Consider the following 25819-nt stretch of genomic DNA (forward strand, 5'->3'; position numbering starts at 1 on the left):
ATTAAAGATGGTGGTCAGTTAAGGACGGACCTACTTACCCGCTACACCACACGATTAGGTCCCGAGGTCTGACATGTGTTTTAATTGCGGCAATAAAGATGGTGGTCAGTTAAGGTCAGACCTACTTACCCGCTACACCACACGATTAGGTCCCGAGGTCTGACATGTGTTTTAATTGCGGCAATAAAGATGGTGGTCAGTTAAGGACGGACCTACTTACCCGCTACACCACACGATTAGGTCCCGAGGTCTGACATGTGTTTTAATTGCGGCAATAAAGATGGTGGTCAGTTAAGGTCAGACCTACTTACCCGCTACACCACACGATTAGGTCCCGAGGTCTGACATGTGTTTTAATTGCGGCAATAAAGATGGTGGTCAGTTAAGGTCAGACCTACTTACCCGCTACACCACACGATTAGGTCCCGAGGTCTGACATGTGTTTTAATTGCGGCAATAAAGATGGTGGTCAGTTAAGGTCAGACCTACTTACCCACTACACCACACGATTAGGTCCCGAGGTCTAACATGTGTTTTAATTGCGGCAATAAAGATGGTGGTCAGTTAAGGTCAGACCTACTTACCCATTACACCACACGATTAGGTCCCGAGGTCTGACATGTGTTTTAATTGCGGCAATAAAGATGGTGGTCAGTTAAGGTCAGACCTACTTACCCGCTACACCACACGATTAGGTCCCGAGGTCTGACATGTGTTTTAATTGCGGCAATAAAGATGGTGGTCAGTTAAGGTCAGACCTACTTACCCGCTACACCACACGATTAGGTCCCGAGGTCTGACATGTGTTTTAATTGCGGCAATAAAGATGGTGGTCAGTTAAGGTCAGACCTACTTACCCGCTACACCACACGATTAGGTCCCGAGGTCTGACATGTGTTTTAATTGCGGCAATAAAGATGGTGGTCAGTTAAGGTCAGACCTACTTACCCGCTACACCACACGATTAGGTCCCGAGGTCTGACATGTGTTTTAATTGCGGCAATAAAGATGGTGGTCAGTTAAGGTCAGACCTACTTACCCGCTACACCACACGATTAGGTCCCGAGGTCTGACATGTGTTTTAATTGCGGCAATAAAGATGGTGGTCAGTTAAGGACGGACCTACTTACCCGCTACACCACACGATTAGGTCCCGAGGTCTGACATGTGTTTTAATTGCGGCAATAAAGATGGTGGTCAGTTAAGGTCAGACCTACTTACCCGCTACACCACACGATTAGGTCCCGAGGTCTGACATGTGTTTTAATTGCGGCAATAAAGATGGTGGTCAGTTAAGGACGGACCTACTTACCCGCTACACCACACGATTAGGTCCCGAGGTCTGACATGTGTTTTAATTGCGGCAATAAAGATGGTGGTCAGTTAAGGTCAGACCTACTTACCCGCTACACCACACGATTAGGTCCCGAGGTCTGACATGTGTTTTAATTGCGGCAATAAAGATGGTGGTCAGTTAAGGACGGACCTACTTACCCGCTACACCACACGATTAGGTCCCGAGGTCTGACATGTGTTTTAATTGCGGCAATAAAGATGGTGGTCAGTTAAGGTCAGACCTACTTACCCGCTACACCACACGATTAGGTCCCGAGGTCTGACATGTGTTTTAATTGCGGCAATAAAGATGGTGGTCAGTTAAGGACGGATCTACTTACCCGCTACACCACACGATTAGGTCCCGAGGTCTGACATGTGTTTTAATTGCGGCAATAAAGATGGTGGTCAGTTAAGGACGGACCTACTTACCCGCTACACCACACGATTAGGTCCCGAGGTCTGACATGTGTTTTAATTGCTGGAGGTATTAGCTAAGAGACCACCGTTTGAAGTGTGAAGGTGTATGGGCCCGCTGCCGTGCCTTATGGCGGCAGGGCTTTGATCTTGCCGGCGACGTTGCCGCGGCACCAGTGGGGGGATCAATGGAGCAGAGTGAAAGGCCGGAGAGACGTGAGGCCGGGGCCGTGTAGCCGGCAGCCGGTCCGACCCTTACAGTGTCTACGTGCTCGGCAAACACACGGAGGCGGCTTTGAAACCCGAGAGTTGATTTAAGCAAAGATTTGCCAGTTTAACCCCGTTTAGCTCGTGCCAGTTAGGGTCCTGTCTGTGTCAACAGCCATCCCGTGGGTCTACAGGGTGGCTTCACCCGTCCCTCCCCCCCGTGGGTCCTGTCTAATCATCGTCACACGGGCCCTCGGCACGTCGCTTCACATGTGAGAGAGCTGCTAGATCATCGATATGGGGGGGGGGGGGCAGTGGTGATCAATAGGGGTGGCAGTGGTGATTAATAGGGGTGACAGTGGTGATCAATAAGGGTGGTGGCAGTGGTGATCAATAGGGGTGACAGTGGTGATCAATAGGGGTGGCAGTGGTGATCAATAAGGGTGGTGATAGTGGTGATCAATAAGGGTGGTGGCAGTGGTGATCAATAGGGGTGGCAGTGGTGATCAATAAGGGTGGTGGCAGTGGTGATCAGGAGGGGTGACAGTGGTGATCAATAGGGGTGACAGTGGTGATCAATAGGGGTGGCAGTGGTGATCAATAAGGGTGGCAGTGGTGATCAATAGGGGTGGCAGTGGTGATCAATAGGGGTGGTGATAGTGGTGATCAATAGGGGTGACAGTGGTGATCAATAGGGGTGGTGGCAGTGGTGATCAATAGGGGTGGTGGCAGTGGTGATCATTAGGGGTGACAGTGGTGATCAATAGGGGTGACAGTGGTGATCAATAGGGGTGGCAGTGGTGATCAATAGGGGTGGCAGTGGTGATCAATAGGGGTGGTGACAGTGGTGATCAATAGGGGTGACAGTGGTGATCAATAGGGGTGACAGTGGTGATCAATAGGGGTGGCAGTGGTGATTAATAGGGGTGACAGTGGTGATCAATAAGGGTGGCAGTGGTGATCAATAAGGGTGGTGGCAGTGGTGATCAATAGGGGTGGCAGTGGTGATCAATAAGGGTGGTGATAGTGGTGATCAATAAGGGTGGTGGCAGTGGTGATCAATAGGGGTGGCAGTGGTGATCAATAAGGGTGGTGGCAGTGGTGATCAATAGGGGTGGCAGTGGTGATCAATAGGGGTGGCAGTGGTGATCAATAGGGGTGGTGATAGTGGTGATCAATAGGGGTGGCAGTGGTGATCAATAAGGGTGGCAGTGGTGATCAATAGGGGTGGCAGTGGTGATCAATAGGGGTGGTGATAGTGGTAATCAATAGGGGTGACAGTGGTCATCAATAGGGGTGGCAGTGGTGATCAATAGAGGTGACAGTGGTGATCAATAGAGGTGACAGTGGTGATCAATAGGGATGGCAGTGGTGATCAATAGGGGTGTCAGTGGTGATCAATAGGGGTGGTGATAGTGGTGATCAATAGGGGTGGCAGTGGTGATTAATAAGGGTGGCAGTGGTGATCAATAGGGGTGGCAGTGGTGATCAATAAGGGTGGCAGTGGTGATCAATAGGGGTGGTGATAGTGGTGATCAATAGGGGTGGTGGCAGTGGTGATCAATAGAGGTGACAGTGGTGATCAATAGGGGTGACAGTGGTGATCAATAGGGGTGGTGACAGTGGTGATCAATAAGGGTGGTGGCAGTGGTGATCAATAGAGGTGACAGTGGTGATCAATAGGGGTGACAGTGGTGATCAATAGGGGTGGCAGTGGTGATCAATAGGGGTGGTGACAGTGGTGATCAATAGGGGTGGTGGCAGTGGTGATCAATAAGGGTGGTGGCAGTGGTGATCAATAGAGGTGACAGTGGTGATCAATAGGGGTGACAGTGGTGATCAATAGGGGTGGTGACAGTGGTGATCAATAGGGGTGGTGATAGTGGTGATCAATAAGGGTTGCAGTGGTGACAATAGGGTTGGTGGCAGTGGTGATCAATAGAGGTGACAGTGGTGATCAATAGGGGTGACAGTGGTGATCAATAGGGGTGGTGACAGTGGTGATCAATAGGGGTGGTGATAGTGGTGATCAATAAGGGTGGCAGTGGTGATCAATAGGGGTGACAGTGGTGATCAATAGGGGTGGTGATAGTGGTGATCAATAGGGGTGGTGGCAGTGGTGATCAATAGAGGTGACAGTGGTGATCAATAGGGGTGACAGTGGTGATCAATAGGGGTGACAGTGGTGATCAATAGGGGTGGTGACAGTGGTGATCAATAGGGGTGGCAGTGGTGATCAATAGGGGTGGTGATAGTGGTGATAAATAGGGGTGACAGTGGTGATCAATAGGGGTGGTGGCAGTGGTGATCAATAGGGGTGGCAGTGGTGATCAATAGGGGTGGCAGTGGTGATCAATAGGGGTGGCAGTGGTGATCAATAGGGGTGACAGTGGTGATCAATAGGGGTGACAGTGGTGATCAATAAGGGTGGTGGCAGTGGTGATCAATATGGGTGGCAGTGGTGATCAATAGGGGTGACAGTGGTGATCAATAGGGGTGACAGTGGTGATCAATAAGGGTGGTGGCAGTGGTGATCAATAGGGGTGACAGTGGTGATCAATAGGGGTGACAGTGGTGATCAATAAGGGTGGTGGCAGTGGTGATCAATAGGGGTGGCAGTGGTGATCAATAGGGGTGACAGTGGTGATCAATAGGGGTGGCAGTGGTGATCAATAAGGGTGGCAGTGGTGATCAATAGGGGTGGCAGTGGTGATCAATAGGGGTGGTGATAGTGGTGATCAATAGGGGTGACAGTGGTGATCAATAGGGGTGGTGATAGTGGTGATCAATAGGGGTGGTGGCAGTGGTGATCAATAGAGGTGACAGTGGTGATCAATAGGGGTGGCAGTGGTGATCAATAGGGGTGGTGATAGTGGTGATCAATAGGGGTGGCAGTGGTGATCAATAGAGGTGACAGTGGTGATCAATAGGGGTGACAGTGGTGATCAATAGGGGTGGCAGTGGTGATCAATAGGGGTGGTGGCAGTGGTGATCAATAGGGGTGGTGGCAGTGGTGATCAATAGGGGTGGCAGTGGTGATCAATAGGGGTGACAGTGGTGATCAATAAGGGTGGTGGCAGTGGTGATCAATAGGGGTGGCAGTGGTGATTAATAAGGGTGGCAGTGGTGATCAATAAGGGTGGCAGTGGTGATCAATAGGGGTGACAGTGGTGATCAATAGGGGTGGCAGTGGTGATCAATAGGGGTGACAGTGGTGATCAATAGGGGTGACAGTGGTGATCAATAGGGGTGGTGGCAGTGGTGATCAATAGGGGTGACAGTGGTGATCAATAGGGGTGACAGTGGTGATCAATAAGGGTGGTGGCAGTGGTGATCAATAGGGGTGGCAGTGGTGATCAATAGAGGTGACAGTGGTGATCAATAGAGGTGACAGTGGTGATCAATAGGGATGGCAGTGGTGATCAATAGGGGTGTCAGTGGTGATCAATAGGGGTGGTGATAGTGGTGATCAATAGGGGTGGCAGTGGTGATTAATAAGGGTGGCAGTGGTGATCAATAGGGGTGGCAGTGGTGATCAATAAGGGTGGCAGTGGTGATCAATAGGGGTGGTGATAGTGGTGATCAATAGGGGTGGTGGCAGTGGTGATCAATAGAGGTGACAGTGGTGATCAATAGGGGTGACAGTGGTGATCAATAGGGGTGGTGACAGTGGTGATCAATAAGGGTGGTGGCAGTGGTGATCAATAGAGGTGACAGTGGTGATCAATAGGGGTGACAGTGGTGATCAATAGGGGTGGCAGTGGTGATCAATAGGGGTGGTGACAGTGGTGATCAATAGGGGTGGTGGCAGTGGTGATCAATAAGGGTGGTGGCAGTGGTGATCAATAGAGGTGACAGTGGTGATCAATAGGGGTGACAGTGGTGATCAATAGGGGTGGTGACAGTGGTGATCAATAGGGGTGGTGATAGTGGTGATCAATAAGGGTTGCAGTGGTGATCAATAGGGTTGGTGGCAGTGTTGATCAATAGAGGTGACAGTGGTGATCAATAGGGGTGACAGTGGTGATCAATAGGGGTGGTGACAGTGGTGATCAATAGGGGTGGTTATAGTGGTGATCAATAAGGGTGACAGTGGTGATCAATAGAGATGACAGTGGTGATCAATAGGGGTGACAGTGGTGATCAATAGGGGTGGTGACAGTGGTGATCAATAGGGGTGGCAGTGGTGATCAATAGGGGTGGTGATAGTGGTGATCAATAGGGGTGACAGTGGTGATCAATAGGGGTGGTGGCAGTGGTGATCAATAGGGGTGGCAGTGGTGATCAATAGTGGTGGCAGTGGTGATCAATAGGGGTGGCAGTGGTGATCAATAGGGGTGACAGTGGTGATCAATAGGGGTGACAGTGGTGATCAATAAGGGTGGTGGCAGTGGTGATCAATATGGGTGGCAGTGGTGATCAATAGGGGTGACAGTGGTGATCAATAAGGGTGGTGGCAGTGGTGATCAATAGGGGTGACAGTGGTGATCAATAGGGGTGACAGTGGTGATCAATAAGGGTGGTGGCAGTGGTGATCAATAGGGGTGGCAGTGGTGAACAATAGGGGTGACAGTGGTGATCAATAGGGGTGGCAGTGGTGATCAATAAGGGTGGCAGTGGTGATCAATAGGGGTGGCAGTGGTGATCAATAGGGGTGGTGATAGTGGTGATCAATAGGGGTGACAGTGGTGATCAATAGGGGTGGTGATAGTGGTGATCAATAGGGGTGGTGGCAGTGGTGATCAATAGGGGTGACAGTGGTGATCAATAGGGGTGACAGTGGTGATCAATAAGGGTGGTGATAGTGGTGATCAATAGTGGTGGTGGCAGTGGTGATCAATAGAGGTGACAGTGGTGATCAATAGGGGTGACAGTGGTGATCAATAGGGGTGGTGATAGTGGTGATCAATAGGGGTGGCAGTGGTGATCAATAGAGGTGACAGTGGTGATCAATAGGGGTGACAGTGGTGATCAATAGGGGTGGCAGTGGTGATCAATAGGGGTGGTGGCAGTGGTGATCAATAGGGGTGGTGGCAGTGGTGATCAATAGGGGTGACAGTGGTGATCAATAAGGGTGGTGGCAGTGGTGATCAATAGGGGTGGCAGTGGTGATCAATAAGGGTGGCAGTGGTGATCAATAAGGGTGGCAGTGGTGATCAATAGGGGTGACAGTGGTGATCAATAGGGGTGGCAGTGGTGATCAATAGGGGTGACAGTGGTGATCAATAGGGGTGGTGATAGTGGTGATCAATAGGGGTGACAGTGGTGATCAATAAGGGTGGCAGTGGTGATCAATAGGGGTGACAGTGGTGATCAATAGGGGTGGTGGCAGTGGTGATCAATAGGGGTGACAGTGGTGATCAATAGGGGTGACAGTGGTGATCAATAAGGGTGGTGGCAGTGGTGATCAATAGGGGTGGCAGTGGTGATCAATAAGGGTGGCAGTGGTGATCAATAAGGGTGGCAGTGGTGATCAATAGGGGTGACAGTGGTGATCAATAGGGGTGGCAGTGGTGATCAATAGGGGTGACAGTGGTGATCAATAGGGGTGGTGATAGTGGTGATCAATAGGGGTGACAGTGGTGATCAATAAGGGTGGCAGTGGTGATCAATAAGGGTGGTGGCAGTGGTGATCAATAGGGGTGACAGTGGTGATCAATAGGGGTGGTGGCAGTGGTGATCAATAGGGGTGGCAGTGGTGATCAATAGGGGTGGCAGTGGTGATCAATAGGGGTGGCAGTGGTGATCAATGACGGTGATGGCAGGGGTATTGAATAACGATGTAAATAAATAGATTTTGAAACTAAAATAGAGGTGGGACGTTGTAAACAAGAGAGAGAGACAGCAGTAGCAATGTTAAAACACGATGCAAGCATGGATAGAATCGTTTTGTTCATTTTTATGTTAACATTCGTTTGAAGTTTGGTAGTTGTTAACATTTAATCGCATCACTTGACAAAAATAAAGTTGGGCGAGTTGTTAACATTTTATCGCTGTGTATTTAAAGGATTCCTCGACTACTATTCCTTGAGTAATGAAAGCAGATATAAGGCCCATCTATCAAACAAATGGGGAGCGAGACTGGGATGTTTCCTAGTTTCGTTTCCTCTGAACAGGCTCGCTGATGTTTAATCTTTCAAAGAGTTTTTGCTTCAGATTTCTCCATGCCGTCGGCTCCCGATGTTCTGGCCCTATGGACAGGAGTGGCAGGAACAAAGTTGATCCAATATTGGACGAGTCGAGGTTTTATCCTTGGGCGAGTCTATTTGTTTCTTGGGGGTAAGTATTAATGACGTTTTAGGTACGGGTAATTTAGACAGAGATAATCTACGGTATGTGGGTAGTGGGGTTTTGGGTGGTGTTTGATCTCAGTTTTTTCTCCTGAGGATAAAAGTCAACGGCAGTCTACGTAGGTGTCGCGACTGATGATTTGAGCCGGGGATGTTTGCTCGACTTTTGAAGCCATGAAATTTGTCTTCATGCATTCACTTAAGCAAGTGGGTGTCAACTTGCATTAGACAAGAAATTATTCCAATATTTAACATTCCAATATAGCCCTCTAACTTGCTTTTGCACTAAATTTATTCCGCTAGCTAACACTCCAATATAGGCCTAAAACGGCAGGCTGGAAATTACCCTTATTTTTAAATTAATCTGATATCGCAATATAACTTACAGCAGCATTAAAGTATTCCGATATTTAACATTACAATATAGGCCTACATTTTACAGTCTTGTACTGCTCCTAGCCATGTCAGTCTTGTATTGCTCACTGTTTCTTCCAGACTTTTTTCTCCGGGGGGGGGGGGGGCACTTGAAATTTTCGGGGGGGGGGGGGGGGTAGAGGGGGGGGGGTAGACTTTCTTCGGGGAGGCGGACACTGTTCAAAGTATATATTTTCTATATAAATTATATAAATTTCATTTCGTGGGGGGGGGGGGGGGGGTTGGGTTTTGCCCCCCGCCCCCGAAGAGATGCCTGGAAGAAACTCTAGTATTGCTCCTGTCAGTCTTGTATTGCTCGTAATGTCTGACAGCTATAGATCTCTGCCATCCCCTGATTTATTTTTTGTAAGGTTACATAATTTACTTCAGGCGGTTCAGTAAGAAGCTGTTTGTTTTAGATACATGTTCTATATACAAGTTCTGTGTGCAAGAGTCTTACAAGTTCTGTACACAAATTCATGAGGTATTGATACAAATCTATAAGACTGTTGGAACTTTCTGTCTCCCAGAAGAGCGGGGTGTTGTTTGGTAGAAATCTATGTACAGGGTAAAGTGTCGGTAGTGGGGCGTGGAGTGTGTAAGGTGTAGCTAGCATATGTGTGTAGTATGTCAAGTGAAATGTGTAAGGTGTGGCTAGCACGTGTGTGTAGTAGGTCAAGTGAAATGTGTAAGGTGTAGCTAGCACGTGTGTAGCAGGTCAAGTGAAATGTGTAAGGTGTAGCTAGCACGTGTGTGTAGTAGGTCAAGTGAAATGTGTAAGGTGTGGCTAGCATGTGTGTGTAGTAGGTCAAGTGAAATGTGTAAGGTGTGGCTAGCACGTGTGTGTAGTAGGTCAAGTGAAATGTGTAAGGTTTGGCTAACACGTGTGTAGTAGGTAAAGTGAAATGTGTAAGGTGTGGCTAGCACGTGTGTGTAGTAGGTCAAGTGAAATGTGTAAGGTGTAGCTAGCACGTGTGTAGTAGGTCAAGTGAAATGTGTAAGGTGTGGCTAGCACGTGTGTGTAGTAGGTCAAGTGAAATGTGTAAGGTGTAGCTAGCACGTGTGTAGTCGGTCAAGTGAAATGTGTAAGGTGTGGCTAGCATACGTGTGTAGTCGGTCAAGTGAAATGTGTAAGGTGTAGCTAGCATATGTGTGTAGTAGGTCACGTGAAATGTGTAAGGTGTAGCTAGCACGTGCATGTAAGTCTTGAGCTGTCAACTGCTGATTGGTTAAATAAGAAACTAGCCGGCTAAAAAGTGAAAGGTCCCGATAAATCCGTCAACCCGCGCGACCTTCCCGTCTGCCTCATTAAATCTGGAGCCAGGTTCGAGCCCGCCCCCTACCTATTACTTTGTCTGCAGCGGCGTCAAGCAGCAGATAATTTCTAATTAGCCATAAGCTGGCACTGTACGGACAGCTCGCTATCTCACGTGATTACCGGCGGCCTGGTTTATGGCACCTTCAGCTTCCTGCTCCAGTACCTGGAGGTGTGGGCCTCACGTGTGGGGGTGTGGGGGGGGGGGTACAGTGCTGCTGTATTAAATATGCTGGAGGTGATGTATAATATGATCGTTTTTTATGCATAATATTATGATGTTAGTGATGTATAATATGGTGTTGGTGATGTAAAAAATCATAGTGATGGGGATGTATATAACGTATATATACCTATAACATGGTGATGTGATCGTGATGTATATAATAATATAATAATGTATAACATAGATGGAATGGATAGAGAGGAAATGGAGGAGAGGGAATGGAGGAGTGGGGGAATTAGGGAGAGGGAATGGAGGAGAGGGGGAATTAGGGAAAGGGAATGGAGGAGAGGGGGAATTAGGGAAAGGGAATGGAGAAGGAAGTGTGGAGAGGGAAGGGAGTTTATGCTGCCCAGAAAAGAACGTCGTCGTTTACCTTTGTTAAAATCACGTGACATTAAATGATGACTTCATGTCTGATGACTTCGTGCAGTTAATGATCACATCATGACACTTATCATTGCACTTATCATGACACTTATCAACATTTATTATCATTTGAACACAATGAAATAGCCTACTAAAGCCACACAGACAGAGCTTTAACGTTGTTCAGTTAGAAATACCTTAAGCTCCGACTCTTAGAGACCATCTTCATCACAACAATAACCATAAATCTAGTCTAACCGTAATCTATTCGACTAATTATCCAACATTAGCACTTGGTTTTAAAAAAGAATATCCCACTTTAACAGTAGATAGAATCATTAATTTTATCATTTCATTACTCTAACAAATTAATTTATCCTACGTATATTTAGTCATATGACAGATAAGGAAGGAATGGGTATGGTATGGCGGTATTTGCCGTTTTTAAGTTATGAGAAGGGGTTAACACAGTGATGAGAGGTGCTATATTTAACAAAGTAATGAGAGGTGCTATATTTAACAAAGTGAAGAGAGGTGCTAAATATAACAAATTGAAGAGAGGTGCTATATTTAACAAAGTGAAGAGAGGTGCTATATTTAACAAAGTGATAAGAGGTACTATATTTAACAAAGTGATGAGAGGTGCTAACAAAATATTCTAAAGTGAGCGCCTGTATCCTTCTTAATAGTAATATTAAAGAAGATCTCCATCACAATAATTAAATATTACTTGGCTGGGGGGGGGGGGGTACGGGCAGGAACTCACGAGATAATAATCAAACGTCCGCCTACCCTATATTTTAATTACTGAGGATACGAACAACTAAAGCATGCAATAAATCTGGAGCAGATCCAGGAGTCGGCGTATCGATAATCGATCTAAGATTGTGTATCAATGGAGATAGCTTGATCAGTTCAATACATTCGGAGTCACGTGACAACAACATGAGGGCTTCACACAACTGAAAAACTCGTCTTCTACTCCCCTCCTCCACACAACTCATTAACCCCCCCCCCCCACCCCACACAACTGATCTACCCGTATTCTACCCCCTCCCTCTACTATACGTAACTGATAAACTCATCTCCTACCCCTTCCCTTCCTCCCCCCCCCCCCCCACACTCCCCACAACCTACACACAACAGAGCATGTAAGTTAGAGAAAAAGCTACCTGCGATTGTGCGGACATTTTTTTCCTTCACCTAACTAGAAATCTGACCAGCGAATGGGAGGTCGATCAATCGTTATACGGCGGGGGAGGGTGGGATGGAGATGAGGGGGGGGGGGGGTTGTGTTTATAAACAAAACAACAAACTGCTGGCATAGGCCGTGAGTAAACATCGCTGGGGCAACAGCCAATCGGATCTCGTGACGGAGATTTAGTAGAATTTAATGGGTTACACAATCTTACGGGCCCCTCAAAAACATGCGGTTTTTATATATCCCACACATCGAGTCAAGTGTGTCACCAATCGGGACCTTCGTGTCACCAATAAAATCCACTGTGTCACCAAACTGATCCACGGTGTTACCAATCAGATGTACTGTGTCACCAGTATGATCCATCATGTCCCTAATCCAGCTTTTTATGTCACCAAACTGATTCACCGTGTCACCAATCAGATCGGGACCTTCGTGTCACCAATACAATCCACTGTGTCACCAATACAATCCACTGTGTCACCAAACTGATCCACCGTGTCACCAATCAGATCGGGACCTTCGTGTCACCAATACAATCCACTGTGTCACCAATCAGATCGGGACCTTCGTGTCACCAATACAATCCACTGTGTCACCAATACAATCCACTGTGTCACCAAACTGATCCACCGTGTCACCAATCAGATCGGGACCTTCGTGTCACCAATACAATCCACTGTGTCACCAATCAGATCGGGACCTTCGTGTCACCAATACAATCCACGGTGTCACCAATACAATCCACTGTGTCACCAAACTGATCCACCGTGTCACCAATACAATCCACTGTGTCACCAAACTGATCCACCGTGTCACCAATACAATCCACCGTGTCACCAATCAGATCTACTGTGTCACCAAACTGATCCACCGTGTCACCAATACAATCCACCGTGTCACCAATCAGATCTGCTATATATAGCCACAATGTCAGGATTGAAATTAACTTAGTGTTCATGCTTATTTCGGCCAAGGACAGATGAAATACGCAAACTGCTTATATCTTTATCCAACCTGTCGAGGAAATAAACGTTGTGCTTTTATCCTTGCGTATTTCATCTGCACTACAACCAAATTATCTGAGCAAAGTCAAAAAATAAAATACCTACATAAAATGCAGATCTATGTATCTACTTGTTTTCATTAATTTACTTACAAATCTCAATATATTGCTCTGATAAAAATCATCATTATTTTATTAGACTATCCTTAACCCACCCTAAAACAAATCCCTAACCCTAACCACTAACCCTAACTCTAACCCTAGCCATAAATAAGATATAATTTAATGCGTTGAAAATAAAAAAAAAAAAAAGAAAACAGAAAAAATGCGCAAATGCAAACTATTTATACTAATACACTGTAATTTTGTCATATTTTGTTGAAAAATGTTTTACTATGCTTCAGTGTAGGCATACATTTAGTCATTTTTTATCCAGTGTCAATAAATGCCCTAGCGCACTTTTTCGTCAGCAGTTTTCCGTTGCGCATCTTTCCTTTCACATTTTTGCATAATTAAAAAATAACCCCATTAAGCTAATAGATTTGAACCCGAAACTTTCTTGATAGTCCCTCTACTATCGATTCTTCTTCCATGCAGCGCTTGAAAGATATTGTAAAAAATTAAAAAGAAAACACCAAAAAACTTCTAAAAAATTCTAAAAATATCTATGTAGGCCTACATAAATTAAAGCTAAATATAGACCATCGGTGAGAAGAAATACGCAGGTTGTTTATTTTCTCTATCTTTGGCGGAAATAAGCACTTCCTAATTTAGCTGCCTAATAATGACTATATAGCCACATGGCCAGAAGTGGACAGATTTTAAACGCCCCACCAATGCAGAGACGTTATAAAAACACATCGAAATAAATAAGGGGGTGGGGGAGGGTTTGTTTTAGCAATATTGAAATTAGCCGAAATGTTTTTCATCTCATTCTTCCCCTTTATTCTCTCCTCCACCACCCCCCCCCCCCATTCCTCCACCCTTCTCTTCATTAACAAATAGGATCCTCGTCGTAAAACTGGCGATAGGAAATGTGAGTGGGACAGACAGCAGACATGTGGAGCAGACATGTGGAGCAGACATGTGGAGCAGACATGTGGAGCAGACATGTGGAGCAGACATGTGGAGCAGACATGTGGAGCAGACATGTGGAGCAGACATGTGGAGCAGACATGTGGAGCAGACATGTGGAGCAGACTTGTGGAGCAGACATGTGGAGCAGACATGTGGAGCAGACAGCAGACATGTGGAGCAGACATGTGGAGCAGACAGCAGACATGTGGAGCAGACAGCAGACATGTGGAGCAGACATGTGGAGCAGACATGTGGAGCAGACATGTGGAGCAGACATGTGGAGCAGACATGTGGAGCAGACAGCAGACATGTGAAGCAAACAGCAGACATGTGGAGCAGACATGTGGAGCAGACATGTGGAGCAGACATGTAGGGCAGACAGCAGACATGTGGAGCAGACAGCAGACATGTGGAGCAGACAGCAGACATGTGGAGCAGACATGTGGAGCAGACATGTGGAGCAGACAGCAGACATGTGGAGCAGACAGCAGACATGTGGAGCAGACATGTGGAGCAGACATGTGGAGCAGACAGCAGACATGTGGAGCAGACAGCAGACATGTGGAGCAGACATGTGGAGCAGACATGTGGAGCAGACAGCAGACATGTGGAGCAGACATGTGGAGCAGACAGCAGACATGTGGAGCAGACAGCAGACATGTGGAGCAGACATGTGGAGCAGACATGTGGAGCAGACATGTGGAGCAGACATGTGGAGCAGACATGTGGAGCAGACATGTGGAGCAGACATGTGGAGCAGACATGTGGAGCAGACAGCAGACATGTGGAGCAGACAGCAGACATGTGGAGCAGACAGCAGACATGCGGAGCAGACAGCAGACATGTGGAGCAGACATGTGGAGCAGACTTGTGGAGCAGACATGTGGAGCAGACATGTGGAGCAGACATGTGGAGCAGACATGTGGAGCAGACATGTGGAGCAGACATGTGGAGCAGACATGTGGAGCAGACATGTGGAGCAGACATGTGGAGCAGACATGTGGAGCAGACAGCAGACATGTGGAGCAGACTTGTGGAGCAGACATGTGGAGCAGACATGTGGAGCAGACATGTGGAGCAGACATGTGGAGCAGACATGTGGAGCAGACAGCAGACATGTGCAGCAGACATGTGGAGCAGACAGCAGACATGTGGAGCAGACAGCAGACATGTGGAGCAGACAGCAGACATGTGGAGCAGACATGTGGAGCAGACAGCAGACATGTGGAGCAGACAGCAGACATGTGGAGCAGACATGTGGAGCAGACATCAGACATGTGGAGCAGACAGCAGACATGTGGAGCAGACATGTGGAGCAAACATGTGGAGCAGACATGTGGAGCAGACATGTGGAGCAGACATGTGGAGCAGACATGTGGAGCAGACATGTGGAGCAGACATGTGGAGCAGACATGTGGAGCAGACATGTGGAGCAGACAGCAGACATGTGAAGCAAACAGCAGACATGTGGAGCAGACATGTGGAGCAGACATGTGGAGCAGACATGTAGGGCAGACAGCAGACATGTGGAGCAGACAGCAGACATGTGGAGCAGACAGCAGACATGTGGAGCAGACATGTGGAGCAGACATGTGGAGCAGACAGCAGACATGTGGAGCAGACAGCAGACATGTGGAGCAGACATGTGGAGCAGACATGTGGAGCAGACAGCAGACATGTGGAGCAGACAGCAGACATGTGGAGCAGACATGTGGAGCAGACATGTGGAGCAGACAGCAGACATGTGGAGCAGACATGTGGAGCAGACATGTGGAGTAGACATGTGGAGCAGACATGTGGAGCAGACAGCAGACATGTGGAGCAGACATGTGGAGCAGACATGTGGAGCAGACATGTGGAGCAGACATGTGGAGCAGACATGTGGAGCAGACAGCAGACATGTGGAGCAGACAGCAGACATGTGGAGCAGACATGTGGAGCAGACAGCAGACATGTGGAGCAGACATGTGGAGCAGACATGTGGAGCAGACTTGTGGAGCAGACATGTGGAGCAGACATGTGGAGCAGACAGCAGACATGTGGAGCAGACAGCAGACATGTGGAGCAGACATGTGGAGCAGACAGCAGACATGTGGAGCAGACAGCAGACATGTGGAGCAGACATGTGGAGCAGACAGCAGACATGTGGAGCAGACATGTGGAGCAGACATGTGGAGCAGACATGTGGAGCAGACTTGTGGAGCAGACATGTGGAGCAGACATGTGGAGCAGACATGTGGAGCAGACATGTGGAGCAGACATGTGGAGCAGACAGCAGACATATGGAGCAGACATGTGGAGCAGACATGTGAAGCAGACATGTGGAGCAGACATGTGGAGCAGACAGCAGACATGTGGAGCAGACAGCAGACATGTGGAGCAGACATGTGGAGCAGACATGTGGAGCAGACAGCAGACATGTGGAGCAGACATGTGGAGCAGACATGTGGAGCAGACATGTGGAGCAGACAGCAGACATGTGGAGCAGACATGTGGAGCAGACAGCAGACATGTGGAGCAGACATGTGGAGCAGACATGTGGAGCAGACAGCAGACATGTGGAGCAGACATGTGGAGCAGACATGTGGAGCAGACAGCAGACATGTGGAGCAGACAGCAGACATGTGGAGCAGACAGCAGACATGTGGAGCAGACATGTGGAGCAGACATGTGGAGCAGACATGTGGAGCAGACAGCAGACATGTGGAGCAGACAGCAGACATGTGGAGCAGACAGCGGACATGTGGAGCAGACAGCAGACATGTGGAGCAGACATGTGGAGCAGACATGTGGAGCAGACATGTGGAGCAGACATGTGGAGCAGACATGTGGAGCAGACATGTGGAGCAGACATGTGGAGCAGACATGTGGAGCAGACATGTGGAGCAGACAGCAGACATGTGGAGCAGACATGTGGAGCAGACAGCAGACATGTGGAGCAGACATGTGGAGCAGACAGCAGACATGTGGAGCAGACAGCAGACATATGGAGCAGACATGTGTAGCAGACAGCAGACATGTGGAGCAGACAGCAGACATGTGGAGCAGACTTGTGGAGCAGACATATGGAGCAGACAGCAGACGTTGCATTGCAGAAAATCAAATGTCGCAAGAAAAAAGTCACAGGAAAAAAAGTCGCAAAAGTGTATTTGCATGGCAGTTATTAATACTTTTATGTATTTCACAACAATCTATTCCTATTCTCAACAATCGTTCAACCACCTTTACTGACCACATTTATCTTGATCATTACACAAGGATCAAGACAAAAGGCCGACGCGGTACAAAGGCTGTCATTAAAAAAAAAATATTATATATCGTGTGGACGGACTAGGCCACAGAGGAAAGGCTAAACATTCAAAACACAAGATGTGCCTAAAACACCAAGATGTTCTTAAAACACAAGATGTGCCTAAAACACCAAGATGTGCCTAAAACACCAAGATGTTCCTAAAACACAAGATGTGCCTAAAACATAAAAATGTGCCTAAAACACAAAGATGTGCCTAAAACACAAGATGTGCCTAAAACATAAAGATGTGCCTAAAACACAAAGATGTGCCTAAAACACAAAGATGTGCCTAAAACACCAAGATGTGCCTAAAACATAAAAATGTGCCTAAAACACAAAGATGTATCTAAAACACAAGATCTGCCTAAATTTCTTTTATAAATAATTTTTCTACCAGGTATTTAAATAAGAAACAAAATTTGAGGCTGTTGTGTGAGTCATGTTATGACAATTTTTCTTATGCAGAAGATAAAAGAAGAACAACAATACAGTTAAACTTTATACAAACGTTAAGAACAAAAACAACGCGCAATTATAAACACCCGAAATTTTACAAGTGTCTACAAGAAAATCAAAATATTTCTTGGAACATTTTTGTGACTTTTTTTTCTATGACTTTATTTCTGAGACTTTTTTTCCCCATAAAATTCTCCCATTGTAACTTTTTCTCAGCTCACCAATCACAGCGTGTAACAAATTAAAAACGTAAAATACATTTGGGGATCTAGTTGTGTCTTGTGTCTTGCTGATAGGTAAGTTTGTTTGTTTGTTTGTTCTGGTTCATCAAACGTTGGATAAAATAGCAAGCAGAGCATGAAATTATGAAGGAAGTTGGCAGAAATTTTATTCCGTGTTAGTCTACGCTCTGTTAGGTCACGGGTATGCCTGTGTTTAACGTGTCGGTCGACACTTGAACACAACACAAACACAACATTAGATCTCTGGCGTTGCTGTGTTTAACGTGTTGGTAGACACCTGAACACAACACAAACACACCAGCGACCAACCTTACTACTATGTAGATAGTTAATTCTAACTACGATGACAGTTATGTCGAACATATATATGGTTATATTATATGAGATATATAAAAATATATAGCTTTGGATGTTATAATTCCATATAGTATAAGTAATAATAGAAAACTTTAGCTATTGTCATTCTGTATGTCTACATTAAATTATGTATTACGTTCATCAATTTCTGTAAGTATTGTTTAATACGTCTAAACGGCTGATTTGATCAGTCAATGAAATATGTCTAATAGTTGGCTATCTAATTCAATGATTTATGTCTAATAGTTGACTATCTAAGTCAATGATATATGTCTAATGGTTGATTATCTAAGTCAATGATATATGTCTAATGGTTGACTATCTAAGTCAATGATATATGTCTAAACGTTAATAATAAGTGTCAATTGTTAATAATCGCAGTCAAAGAGTGTTGATCTACTTCTGTTTTAAATTACCATTGTCAGTTCTTTATGAGCTCCAGAGTAATGCTTTCTGTTTCAAGTCTTTTTATTTTGAATTCTTGCTAAATACTTTACTGTCGGTGTCTACAAGTGTCTATGATGTGTCTACCCGTGTATATGATATATGTGTCTACCCGTGTCTATGATGTGCCTACCCGTGTCTATGATGTGTCTACCCGTGATATGATATATGTGTCTACCCGTGTCTATGATGTGCCTACCCGTGTCTATGATGTGTCTACCCGTGTCTATGATGTGTCTACCCGTGTCTATGATGTGTCTACCCGTGTCTATGATGTGTCTACCCGTGTATATGATATATGTGTCTACCCGTGTCTATGATGTGTCTACCCGTGTCTACGATGTCTTTGTCTACCCGTGTATATGATGTGTCTACCCGTGTCTATGATGTGTCTACGCGTGTCTATGATTTGTACTAGACTACAACAAGGGACAAGACTATAAAACTTATCTAGATGTCTTCTTCAAAGAGAAAGGTGGGTCTTAGAAATGTGTCTAACAGAAAAAGTTGTGTCTTAGAAATGTGTCAGAGAAAGTTGTGTATTAGAAATGTGTCTAACAGAGACAGTTGTGTCTTAGAAATGTGTCTAACAGAGACAGTTGTGTCTTAGAAATGTGTCTAACAGGAAAGTTGTGTCTTAGAAATGTGTCTAACAGAGAAAGTTGTGTCTTGAAAATGTGTCGGGTGTCTAAAGGTCAAATATTGGCATCAAAACCAAGTGAAAACTCTCACGTAGTATCCAGGAATATCCACAGTGGCATGTATCCAGTAGCATCCAGAATATCCAATTAAAATATATCCATTCACTATAATTTATTTAGTGTAGGTCGATTTGAAGGAAAAAGCCTGTAAATTTCATTAGTCTAATGGACATTATATGAGGTTTATCTTATACACATTTAATTAGATCTATCTTAAATACGTTTAATTAGGTCCAATTTATACACATTTAATTAGGTCCAATTTATACACATTTAATTAGGTCCAATTTATACACATTTAATTAGGTCCAATTTATACACATTTAATTAGGTCCAATTTATACACATTTAATTAGGTCCAATTTATACACATTTAATTAGGTCCAATTTATACACATTTAATTAGGTCCAATTTATACACATTTAATTAGGTCTATCTTAAATGCATTTAATTAGTTCTAAGTTAAACACAGTAAATTAGGTCTATCTTTAACACATTAAATTAGGTTTATCTTTAACATAAAATTAGGTCTATCTCATTAAATTAGGTCTATCATATAGGCGTACACATTAAATTAGGTCTATCTTTAACACATTCAATTAGGTCTATCTTTGACACATTTAAATTATGTTTATATTTAACACATTAAATTAGGTCTATCTTATTAAATTAGGTCTATGTTATAGGCCTACACGTTAAATTAGGTCTATCTTTGGAACCTATAGGCTACTGGACATGCCATTAGGCCTATCTAGATCTACATGAGATATATATTTGGCATGATCAACATTAAGTGCCGGATGTTAGTTAGGGCCTACATTTATTAATTATCCTTGGACATTTTAACCTACTTTAATTATCTTAATTATTAAACTGGACAGTTGTGGACTACTTACATTGATAATATTATTCATTTTATTTTAGTTTAGGATCCCTGACTAAGTTTTTATTGTCCAACACGTATAGAAAATTCAATCTACTTTAAAAGGCTTACACAAATAAATATTCATTGCACTTAAATATATTATTTAAAAGATTTCCATTATTAGAATTATGTTCACTGCGTTAATAAATTATTCACTGGAAAGTTGGATTTACGGGCCTTCATTGCTAAAATATTGAAGAAATAATTGACTGGATAAAGTAAAGTAACGGCTTACTAAATGTTCTGTTACTGGACATAGGGGCCACCACAAAGATGTGACACGAATTTATTTTCTCTCCAACTTACCCCGATGAGCGTCGTCGCCATGTTTGCCGGCCAATAGATCGGACAGTCCGGGGCTGGTCCAGCCGAATGTGTGGGGGACACGGCGTCAATCAGCGCCACTTGCCCTCAAGTGCCGGGACACGCCCACATAACGGGCACCTGCTTGACGCAGAGACGCCACCACGCACGGCGCAGGGAGCGCGCGCTGAGGAGTGGGCGGGGCCATCGCTTCAGCTGTCAGAGGAAATTATTTAACTGTATGATTGAAGGACAGGGAGAGGGGGCAGATGGGCAGAGAATGACAGAAAGAGAAATACGGCCGTTGTTTTGTTTGTGGGAACAGATTAATCTTTAATCCCATGACTTTTGCACCTTTTTAATTCGGCTTAACGTTCGCTATTTCGCGGTTATATTTTTTTTTAAAGCAATGAAGCCAAAAAAAAAAATTGGAAAAAACCATCAAGTCAGATAGCCTGCGATTGACGGGAGCTCTTTTTTTTTAATTAACGGTAGTGGGAGGGGGAGGGGAGGATGTGGGAGTATTGTGGGTGGAATGGGAGGGTGTGGGAGGGTGTGGGATGTAACCAAAAAGACGCGAGACAAAGTGGCTGATGAGGGTGTTGATGGCTCGGGTAGCCTCAGGTCTTACAGCAACAGTAACATTAGCCTGTGTTTTTTTTTTTACATCAGTAACATTAGCCTGTGTTTTTTACAACAGTAACATTAGCTTGTGTTTTTTTTTACATCAGTAACATTAGCCTGTGTTTTTTACAACAGTAGCATTGGCCTGTGTTTTTTACAACAGTAACATTAGCTTGTGTTTTTTTACAACAGTAACATTAGCCTGTGTTTTTTTTACAACAGTAACATTAGCTTGTGTTTTTTACAACAGTAACATTAGCTTGTGTTTTTTACAACAGTAACATTAGCTTGTGTTTTTTACAACAGTAACATTAGCCCCAGGTGTGGTAGCAACAGTAACATTAGTCTATGTTTTTTTTTTTACAGTAACACCAGCCTGTGTTTTTTTACAACAGTAACATTATTAGACTGAAAATTTGTACACATAGTCAATCACACAAGAGAGAAACTTTGTACACATAGTCAATCACACAAGACAATCTTTGTACACATAGTCAATCATACAAGACAAACTTTGTACACATAGTCAATCATACAAGACAAACTTTGTACACATAGTCAATCACACAAGGCTGAAACTTTGTACTCATAGTCGATCATACAAGACAAACTTTGTACACATAGTCAATCATACAAGGCTGAAACTTTGTACACATAGTCAATCATACAAGACAAACTTTGTACACATAGTCAATCACACAAGGCTGAAACTTTGTACACATAGTCAAGCATACAAGACAAACTTTGTACACATAGTCAATCACACAAGGCTGAAACTTTGTACTCATAGTCGATCATACAAGACAAACTTTGTACACATAGTCAATCATACAAGGCTGAAACTTTGTACACATAGTCAATCATACAAGACAAACTTTGTACACATAGTCAATCATACAAGGCTGAAACTTTGTACACATAGTCAATCATACAAGACAAACTTTGTACACATAGTCAATCACACAAGGCTGAAACTTTGTACACATCGTCAATCATACAAGACAAACTTTGTACACATAATCAATCACACAAGGCTGAAACTTTGTACTCATAGTCGATCATACAAGACAAACTTTGTACACATAGTCAATCACGCAAGGCTGAAACTTTGTACTCATAGTCGATCATACAAGACAAACTTTGTACACATAGTCAATCATACAAGGCTGAAACTTTGTACACATAGTCAATCATACAAGACAAACTTTGTACACATAGTCAATCATACAAGGCTGAAACTTTGTACACATAGTCAATCGTACAAGACAAACTTTGTACACATAGTCAATCATACAAGGCTGAAACTTTGTACACATAGTCAATCATACAAGACAAACTTTGTACACATAGTCAATCACACAAGACTGAAACTTTGTACACATTGCAGATTGTAATTATAGCTTACACCGATCCCTTAGATAATATTAATGTTTATTTACCGCCACCTCATATTTGTACACAAAGTTTGGTATTTTAAACCACACACAGGATATTAATATTTTTAACTTTTTTTTTAAAAGTGGAAACGTAGAGTTTGATATAAAATAATACAAAATTACAAATTTAATCGGATTAGATTCCTCGTAAAATTAGTTAAAAAATCAGCACTCATTCGTCGCTTTTACGGTGATCTCAGCTGTTGTTTAATTTTAACACGTTTATCGTCTATAGATTAAATACTTGTCTAATAGCTCACGATACATTATTAAACTTGAGGAATTAAAAAAAAAAACGTTTGGATTAAACACTGTAAGAATCTGTCCAATGTATGAATAGGACTAGTTAATACACTGGACACACAGTCGTAATAAAATGGTAATACAATGGTGTTACAATGGTGTTACAATGGTGTTACAATGGTGATACAATGGTGATACAACGGTGATAAAATGGCCCCATTCATGTAAAATGGCATTGTTGCTGTATCCAATGTTAGATGGTATTGTCGCTGTGTGCCCGTGTTGTAAGACCTACCCGTCCCACGGCCTATCGTGTCAGCTGAACTGGTCTTAGCCTACAGTGGCTGGGTCTGCTCGGGTAATCCCCGGGGTCCGTCCCTTTGTTGGCGCCAGGTCTGCTCGTCTCGTGCTCCGGCAGATGTCCACGTGTCACCCCATGCATGACACTGACTCAATGTCCGTCATTATCCCGTGTGGCCGTCATGGACACTCGCACTGGTCAATGCGGGGTTAGGTGTGGAGCCGGCAGAGTTAGGTGTGGTGCCGGCAGGGTTAGGTGTAGTGCCGGCAGGGTTAGGTGTGGTGCCGGCAGGGTTAGGTATGGTGCCGGCAGAGTTAGGTGTGAAGCCGGTACGGTTAGGTGTGGTGCCGGCAGGGTTAGGTGTAGTGCCGGCAGGGTTAGGTGTGGTGCCGGCAGGGTTAGGTATGGTGCCGGCAGAGTTAGGTGTGAAGCCGGTACGGTTAGGTGTGGTGCCGGCAGGGTTAGGTGTAGTGCCGGCAGGGTTAGGTGTGGTGCCGGCAGGGTTAGGTATGGTGCCGGCAGAGTTAGGTGTGAAGCCGGTATGGTTAGGTGTGCTGCCGGCAGGGTTAGATGTGGTGCCGGCAGAGTTAGGTGTAGTGCCGGCAGTTAGGAGTGGTGCCGGCAGGGTTAGGTGTGGAGCCGGCAGAGTTAGGTGTGGAGCCGGTACGGTTAGGTGTGGTGCCGGCAGAGGGAGGTGTGGAGCCGGCAGAGTTAGGTGTGGAGCCGGTACGGTTAGGTGTGGTGCCGGCAGGGTTAGATGTGGTGCCGGCAGAGTTAGGTGTAGTGCCGGCAGAGGGAGGTGTGGAGCCGGCAGAGTTAGGTGTGAAGCCGGTACGGTTAGGTGTGGTGCCGGCAAGGTTAGGTGTGAAGCCGGCAGAGTTAGGTGTGGTGCCGGCAGGGTTAGATATGGTGCCGGCAGAGTTAGGTGTGGAGCCGGTACGGTTAGGTGTGGTGCCTGCAGGGTTAGATGTGGTGCCGGCAGAGTTAGGTGTAGTGCCGGCAGAGGGAGGTGTGGAGCCGGCAGAGTTAGGTGTGGAGCCGGCAGAATTAGATGTAGTGCCGGCAGAGGGAGGTGTGGAGCCGGCAGAGTTAGGTGTGGAGCCGGTACGGTTAGGTGTGGTGCCTGCAGGGTTAGATGTGGTGCCGGCAGGGATAGGTGTGGAGCCGGCAGGGTTAGATGTGGTGCCGGCAGGGTTAGGTGTGGTGCCGGCAGAGTTAGGTGTGGAGCCGGTACGGTTAGGTGTGGTGCCGGCAGGGTTAGGTGTGGTGCCGGCAGGGACAGGTGTGGTGCCGGCAGGGTTAGGTGTGGAGCCGGCAGGGTTAGATGTGGTGCCGGCAGGGATAGGTGTGGTGCCGGCAGGGTTAGGTGTGGAGCCGGTACGGTTAGGTGTGGAGCTGGTACGGTTTGGTGTGGTGCCGGCAGAGTTGGGTGTGGAGCCGGCAGAGTTAGGTGTGGAGCCGGCAGAGTTAGGTGTGGAGCCGGCAGAGTTAGGTGTGGTGCCAGGACGTAAGCTTTACTGGGCCAGGGATGTATCGTTTTAAAATGGACTCACACAATCATCTTGTATTATAGTCACACAATCATTTAGTTAGTATTTGAGTCACTCAATCATTTGGTATTACAATCATTTGGTATAAGTTAGACATTCATCACATTTCACCCTAGCTGTAAACACCAGATACAATTTTATTTAGGTTATCGGCGTGGGTAGGAACATGTAGTGGGCATTGGGTATTGCCGTGTGGTTGGTATTGCCGTGTGGTTGGTATTGCCGTGTGTTGAGTATTGTCGTGTGGTGGGTATTGCCATGTGGTGGGTATTGTCGTGTGGTGGGTATTGTCGTGTGGTGGGTATTGCCGTGTGGTGGGTATTGCCGTGTGGTGGGTATTGTCGTGTGGTTGATATTGTCATGTGGTGGGTATTGCCGTGTGGTGGGTATTGCCGTGTGGTGGGTATTGTCGTGTGGTTGATATTGTCATGTGGTGGGTATGTGAGTATTGCCGTGTGGTGAGTATAGCCGTGTGGTGGGTATAGTCGTGTGGTGCGTATAGTCGTGTGGTGCGTATAGTCGTGTGGTGCGTATAGTTGTGTGGTGCGTATAGTCGTGTGGTGCGTATAGTTGTGTGGTGCGTATAGTCGTGTGGTGCGTATAGTTGTGTGGTGCGTATAGTCGTGTTGTGGGAACTGGGTATTCAAACATAATTATCACATTTGAAGAAAATTATTTTTCCTTTAGGAAATGATCGAAAATAAAATAACGAGTTAAAAACAACCGCACCCCATTCATATACTTTCCTCTTCTCTTGGTGGGGGGGGGGGGGGTGTCTCAGGCACCACCCACATGTACCCATGTATTGGCACGTACGTGAGCACTTGCAGCTTCCAGCAGTTTAAAACAATGACTACCACCATATCGGTCAGCAAACAACTCAAGCCGCCAACTGCTCGACTGTCCGCTGAATGTGCGCCAGTTATTTCTTGTAGGGGTGCCTGTCAGGGCAGACGATCGATCCTGGGTGAATGAAATGGTCGCAGAAAGCAGTGCCGTCTGGATCAAGTCCATCAGTGCTAGCTTCTAAAAGATTAGCGGACATGGCGCCGCATTCGTCTGTCTAGCTCTTGGTTGAAATACAGAGAGT

At 45.5% G+C, this 25819-nt stretch overlaps 1 protein-coding gene across 3 annotated transcripts in view; it reads right to left on the minus strand.

Annotated features, from left to right (window-relative positions):
* LOC131955252 (transcription factor Sp9) overlaps nucleotides 1-25819 on the minus strand; it is a 43252-nt gene that overhangs the window by 11738 nt on the left and 5695 nt on the right. For 2 of the 3 annotated variants that reach the window (XM_059319286.1, XM_059319288.1), the window contains exon 1: nucleotides 20579-20667. The exons of the other annotated variant lie outside the window; for it this stretch is intronic. In XM_059319286.1, coding sequence (XP_059175269.1) covers nucleotides 20579-20599 — 21 coding nt within the window. In that variant the 5' untranslated portion in view covers nucleotides 20600-20667. Of the gene's footprint in view, nucleotides 1-20578; nucleotides 20668-25819 lie in introns of those variants that run through there. 3 annotated transcript variants of the gene reach the window in all.

This window comes from Physella acuta, unplaced genomic scaffold, assembly GCF_028476545.2.
Source record: "Physella acuta isolate Inbredline_101_S28 unplaced genomic scaffold, ASM2847654v3 ptg001059l, whole genome shotgun sequence".
NCBI lineage: Eukaryota > Metazoa > Mollusca > Gastropoda > Physidae > Physella > Physella acuta.